This window comes from Xenopus laevis, chromosome 5L, assembly GCF_017654675.1.
Source record: "Xenopus laevis strain J_2021 chromosome 5L, Xenopus_laevis_v10.1, whole genome shotgun sequence".
NCBI classification, from domain to species: Eukaryota; Metazoa; Chordata; class Amphibia; order Anura; family Pipidae; genus Xenopus; species Xenopus laevis.
The window spans coordinates 140001074-140008401 of NC_054379.1; the positions used below are offsets into that span (position 1 = coordinate 140001074).

Consider the following 7328-nt stretch of genomic DNA (forward strand, 5'->3'; position numbering starts at 1 on the left):
CTCCATACACCCAAGGTTGGGCCCTCATTATATGGAGAAACACTGTATGCTAAAAAGCTATGTTTGATAAATAGTCCCTATCTATATATATATAAATATATATATATATATATATATATATATATATATATATATATATATATATATATATATATATATATATATATATGTATATATATATATATATAGTCAGCTGATGATTTCAGGCATATCAAACAATTCACAGTGTTATGTGACATTTATACAGGAGCCACTGGTGAGCTATTAGTGTCCTTGCAAAGGGAAGTCCCATACTGCTCCATTCTACACTAACCAGCAGCATAAACACAAGTTGTACCTTTTTTACCACCAATAGTAAAGGGAAGGTAAAGGGGAAAATGTACTTTATTCACAGGGCATGTTTTGGGTTATGACAGGCCCTCGTGACAGACTGTTAGATGACAGGAAGTGACCTCAGTTCCCATATTTAAGAGTAAAGTCACTTCCTGTCATATAGCTACTTGAGTCTGGAAACTATAACCAACAGTCCCACTTCATCAAGGGTCTGTGGTATCCTGCAACAAGTTGTGTAAACAAAGAAGATTTGCAAAAAAACTCTTTTTTCTGCTATTAGTGAAAATTATTCAAGGGTCAGGATTGGGAACGGCCTAGTGAGTTTAGTTTTAGTTTTGACTATTTGAAATTGCATACCAGCCAGGACCCCACAATATTCCTGGGGAGAGCTGCTGCCCTTATTATTAAATATTCATCAGGAGCCAATTAACCTTCCTGTATGCATCCGGGTGGAAACCCGAGTTATAGGACTAAATCAACACTGACACTGAGAGAGCATAAAATACTTTGCTGATGTCGGACTCAAACTCAGGTTCCCACTGCTGAAAGGCAGAAGAACCACCCCAATTGCAAATGGGGCAGAGGTGTAGCCTGTGCAGTCTGTGGAATTTGTGGAATTTTGCAGTCCTACCTTATATATCTCTATAGATGTTATATAAAGGCTTGGTATAGTCCTATATAAATCACATTGCTGCCAATAACCAACTTTTTTTTGCCTCAGGGAGCAATATAAAACTCTGTGTATTTTTACACATTTAAATTGCAAGTCAGGCAGAAAAGTAGAAAACGTATAAAACACATGAAATAACATGGATAACAAATAGGTTTTTACTTTTGTTCTCAGTAAACTCTATAGCATAACATAATTCAGCTTCAGCTTTGAGCAATACCTTTTGGGATACAGGGTTACCATCACTTCTGCTTTTTCTGTGCTGCTTGGTTATTGGCTTAATGACAATTTTGATAAAAATGGTTTAAATCCTACAAAATGCCTTTTGTATGTATAAACATTAGTATATTTGGATACTTGGTAGAACAGACAACATGCTCTCATCTGACAGGTCACGGCCACTTAAATAACATTCCATGACTTCCAAGCTTTTTTTCTGACATAATTCTCTTACCTGTCCTGTTCCATGATTGAGTCCGGACACTTTCAGATTGAGGACAACAAGAATTTATGAATTAGTGGAAGCCTGTTCTGCAAGGATTATTTACTCTTGACTCATTGAAGAGATGTCAGTTAACATGGTGTCATTAAGGCAATACTAATATATATAAATACAGAGATCTACAGTCTGAGGTTGGGAAAAGCTGGCAGTGGTGGTTTAAAGGGGACCCGTCACCCAAACAAAAAAAATATTCAAAATCCTATTTTATCACATTAGTCAAGCAAAATGAACTTTAATTACACTATATAAATTATTTGAATCTTGTTTCCTTCGGTCTGAGAACTCATAATTATAGCAAGCAGGCAGGAGCCATTTTGTGAACACTGTTATTAAGACAAGCCTTGTATCATCTCAGTATCCATCCCCATGCCCTGGCTACACAATTAAATGGTGAAGAGAGAGGGGGAATGTGGGGAGAGCAGTGACATCTAGGAAGGGCTGAATGGAAAGTGAAAGTAATTGTCTGCCCCGCCTCTATGCCTAGGCATAGAGGAGGGGCAGACAATATTTGATTGACAGCTGAGATTTTTAAATGAGCTTACAACAGCTATAAATGCTTTAATAAAAAATAGAAATTGGATTTCATGTTTAATTTGAATAGGACTTTTATTATACAGCTTTGTGTGTCTGGGTGACAGGTCCACTTTAATAAAGGCACACAAGATGCTATTTGTTAGCCTCACCTATAATTATATATACAAGTGCCAGTGGCTATATGTACCACAAAAGGTGGTGGATCATGGAGCACACTGTTTGTTAGCCTTACCTGTAATTAACAAGTGTAAGTAGCTATTTGTAATATGTAGTAAAATGTGGTGAATTTATGGATTGACCTAGCACTGCAGATGTCAGAGGTTAATACCTTTATGGCTATTAGAGAAATCTTGAGCAAAAAGTGCACCTGCCCTGAGGGTAGCAAGCTAAAGATCATTGAGAAAATATGGAGTGAAACACGTAAAGAGATTTGCATAAATGGCACTCTGTCCTGCCTGCAGACGGGGGTCTTCCAATAAGGGGTACTGAACAGCAGCCATTTCCTGTAGCACATTAAGTTACTTTACTTTGTTACCTAAGATATATTTGTAGCTGTTTCATGTAGCTGCCCAGAAAGAGGTCTTATATTTTCCTATGGGAGCATTATAGGGGGCATTATAGCTTACTTACTAATTATACAGGTATGTTATCTGAAAAACTTATTATCCAGATTCAGATTTTACCCTTGTCTTGGAGGTTCAGGGCTAAACAAGGGTAAGGATATAGGAAAACATTGGTGTGTCAGTCCTTCAGCCTCAAGGATTTCTAGGTCAGCACAAGTGTTCATCCCAAAGTCTCGCCCTAACAGGCCTTCAAGACAGGCTTTCAGGTGCATCTAAAGATTAAATATGCATGTAGCACCTATTTGGCTGTATTTAGTCAAATACCCACTAGTGTGATAGAGCATGGGCTACACATGACCCTCTTTCACCAGGCTGGGCTTTCGCAAAAATGGAAACACACGTGTTGATGTTGTTAAACTACAACTCACTACTGCCAAAAATAAACAAAAATAGAGTTGGACGCCAGGGGTTCTTTGCAAAGCAGGAGATCAGGATTTATTTAAAACAAAATGCCAAAGGGATTGTAATACTTACACAGGAGGTAGCCACAGTACATCTCCAAGTACATTCATAGGTTTAGCAGAGACAGCATATAGACCCACCACACTAGGCATAGCCCAAAGGAGTTGAGAGATCACCTTCCAGGATTTCAGTACCTCATGTGGCTTGGACCCCCACAGCAGACTTGGAACAGGGTTACACCTTAGCCTAATTCCCTCATTACTACTGCGGTCCCTTCATTACAGGCAAAGCAAAGCCAGGGGGAGAGCTACTCCCTTCTATCCTCCTAGTTGGAGCTTAAGCTGCTCTTTCTCACTAGCCTCACTGTCTCACTGTCTCTATAGTGTGCTACAACAGGAGCTACATACACACTAGCTGACCTCATTCACGGGGTCGCTGTACCCTGACTTATTCTGGGGCCTTGTTTACTCCAGGCTCTATGGATCCACTGCCCAGCTCGACTGCTGCAGGCCAAAGTGAAAGTGCCCCTCCCTGCAAAGCACTTTGTTACAGCACCACAGAAAGTGGTCACAGCCTAGAACCAATGGAAAGGGTATGCAAATAATGTATAATATGTTACATGGGGTTTAATCCAGCAACAGTGGGAAAGAGGCACTGGCAGGGAATGAAGCCATAAGGGCCATTACACTTATGGGTCCCTACATGCATTTTTCCTAAATCTCAACCTAACAGGCCTTCAGGCTGAGACCCACCCCCCCACACACACACTGCTCTTAGCCCACCCAGAGTAACCACTGATCAATGGTCACAAGAACAATCAGGGCTGTTTGAATAAATGCAACATCTCTGGGGGTGGCAAATTGTTAGGCACCCCCCTAGCGATTATGTTCCGTTATTTTTTTTTGGATCCCTCTGATGCACTGTGGGTCCAGACAACAGCAGTGACATCTCTGGAGCTGACCTGCAAAAACACCCCAGCCCAATGCAGCACATACTGATATACTATAGGCTACAACAGCCCTGTCTATTGTCACACATTAAGTAATTCCATTTTGCTTACAGAGTCACAGTGTAAAATCATGCACTTCTTAGGTCCCTGCAGAACAGCAGCTTAATTGTATTTTCTGCAAAAGATCCAGAATGAATGCGCCCCAAAGGCTGCTACCAAACTTCTCTAAAACCAGATTTAGAAGCAGCTTTTCTCCTGGGCTCTGTTGCCAATATGACAGATAATGAACAGGAAGGAGCCAATAAAATCAGCACCAAGGAAATACACGTCAGGTATGATAAATAGCTAGGGTCAAATATGGGTAACGCCTTTGTGACTGAGGTTATACATTAATGATCATGTGAATATATAAACAGAGGATTAACAGGTTGGCTCCTGAGACATTAATATTAATCACATAGTTAAAGGGTCTGAAAATAGACTGAGGTTAGCTAAGAAATTTTGCAACTGTCTGTCATGGTCCTTTAATATATTATCCATATTTTAAACATTGTTTTATCTGTCATTGTTACTAGGAATAGTGGGATTCTAGTAACCAGATAACAATTCTAATTCTAGACTAAGAAGCAGTACAAATCATGTAATAAAAGACTGTTAAAATATTATTGTCTAATATTGACTAATGTCTGTGTGATAAACATGTTCCTAGAGAACTGGCAAGAAATATTCCATTTCAATGCAATGTGTTGGAGGAGAATGGAATGTTAGTGGGTATCAGCTGCTCTCAACAAGTTTGCAGTAAGCAGAAGCGATTGGTCTTCTGAATCCACAGAATCATTTGTGGAAATTATAATTCATTTTGAAATGTTTGAATTAAAGTGGTTATTTTATTTCTTAGAAAATGATATATATATATATATATATATATATATATATATATATAAATTATATATAATTTATATATAATTTTCTATATTATATGTTAAAGTTATAGGTTTTAATTTACTACGACTAAAATAATATATATTAAAATGTACTATATGTACTATATCCAATACATATATGGTACAATAATAAGTCAAAACTGGCTCACTGGAAGCCTTGCAATAGCAGCCAATCAAAAAAAGTCTTTGGCATAGCAACCCCACCCCATCCGTCCATTCAAGTCAAGGGCCAGTTCACATGTCTCCCCTGAATGGTGAGCTTTACTACTACTACTACTACTACTACTACTACTACTACTACTACTACTACTACTCACATTTGATTATATGAATCAATCATGATTCATTATATATAATTTTTATATACATAATATATACAGAGAAAATCGTCAACCGTATATGAATCATTTATTATGACCATAATTCATTCAGTCAGTATTTATTCCTGTTATTGCTGCATGTCTAATAAAGCACCATCCATCACATTTATAAAAATATGTTACCTTTAAAAAAAATAAACAAAACCCAAACCCCCACTGTACTTAATCCCTTGTATTTAGTGGTACGCATATGACAGGAAAGCGAGTCTCTACAGGTACAGCTATAAGAGATTTTCAACATGGGGAAAGTAAACCTTGTGTCAATAGGTACAGTAGCTGGTGACAGTCACTAAAACAAACCTCTGGCTGAGGTTCCTGGTACTGTCTGAGGATGAAACCTCACACACTAATACCCTGCAACATAGTTGGACAGAGAAGACATTTCCATCGGCCCCTAGCTTCAGAGGGCCCCATGGATAATGCCCTTGCTAAAATGAAATGCTTATTAGTTCTGTAATAAAGATTACATTTCCTTTACTATCAGGGATGTCCAACTTGCTGCCCTCCTTCTGTTGCTGAGATGCAAATACCAGCCTACAGAGAAGCATATCTATCACCCCAACTACAGAAAAACAGATTGTGGGGCACTGTAGTGAGGAAAACTCACTTGTATTTTGTTCTCCAGAGCAACCTGCTAAATCTCACCGTGAAACTGGAGGATGAATTGTGATGAAAATATAAAATACTTAGCTTTCCCATGTGCTTACTCATGAGGTTAGCATCTCTGCAATATTTGATAACCCTAGCCTTACCCAACATGAAAGGCAATACATTTCTTGCACTGTTCCTAATACTTTAGATCAGTATGATACCCCTTTAGATGCTTTTAGTCCTAAAGAAGGATATTCCCGCAAGAATAAAATCTATAAAAGCTTTTGTGTCCTGGGTGGTCCTGTAGGCTCAATCTGCAACTGGCTTGTATCCAGCAGACACTTATATGGAACTTTTTAAACATAGTCCTAAAGAAGCATTATCACAAGACCATAGTAGAAACGCCATTATGGGTCTTTATAAATATTGTTTTACAAGATCATAGTGGTGATTCAACACTATCTGCTGCTGAAAGGTGGGGGTGCTCTAGGAAGTCCTGTAAGAACCTCTCAGCAGTATGCTTGTATGCAGGAGGCAACTGGATAGCATCAGCCTGAGTAGCACTTGCAATGTACCCAGTACAAACATAGCATCACTGTCTTCATAAGCTGATTTTTCCTATTTGGAATATCAGAAAATTCCAGCAGATCCTCATACTTCTTCCTCCAAGTCTATCTGCACCTCTACATGTTTAGTAAGGTAAGGAAACAAATCATGTTATCATAGTTGCTTCTTCTTGATTCAGGCTAAAGAGGACAGCGGCATTGGCAGATACATAATAAATACACAGTAATCTGGTACTAAGTTACTTATGCAAAAAAAAAGTTTTTGTCTTACCTTGATATTGTTGAATATTCCCTTATTGCAGCCAGTTATGGATTTACTCTCTGCCTTGCTATCTACCAGTTTGACTCCCATGTTTAAAGTGTAGCAGCAGAACTTCTTCAGGTATCTCAAATTTTAGTCCAAAAGTTTAAAGGCAGCACATGCCAGGGAATATAGACTTCAGATATGAGCCCTTCTACCTGTAGCTGTGCCTGGGAGACTCCTTTCTGTTCTGTTCTGTCTTCTGTGCATTCTGTAACAGTCTCTGTCCCGTGCTCTCTCTCTCTCTGCCTCTCACTCTTTCTCTCTGCTCAGGTGTCTGCTGAGGTTTAAGTTGAAGGGGGAAGGATTTGTAACTTTTCCACTATGACAGATTCCTTTTCTCCTTCTCCGCCTACTTTTCAAACAATTAGAGGAAGAAAAAATGCAGGAGCGGAGAGAGAGAAAGCGAAATATAGATAAAGTCAGAGAGAGCAATGTGACAGGAGAGGAGTGAGCTGAGACGAAACTGGGAGACACTTCAGTTCATATAATCAGTTTCAGCTATGGTATCATGTAGCAAGGCAATGTCCTTC

At 38.8% G+C, this 7328-nt stretch overlaps 1 protein-coding gene across 1 annotated transcript in view; it reads right to left on the reverse strand.

Moving 5' to 3' along the window:
- slco2a1.L (solute carrier organic anion transporter family member 2A1 L homeolog) overlaps positions 1–7049 on the reverse strand; it is a 29743-nt gene extending 22694 nt beyond the window's left edge. The window contains 1 exon segment of the mRNA NM_001089868.1: positions 6766–7049. Within this exon segment, the coding sequence (NP_001083337.1) occupies positions 6766–6846 (81 nt within the window). The 5' untranslated portion in view covers positions 6847–7049.
- Positions 7050–7328: the final 279 nt, after the last annotated feature.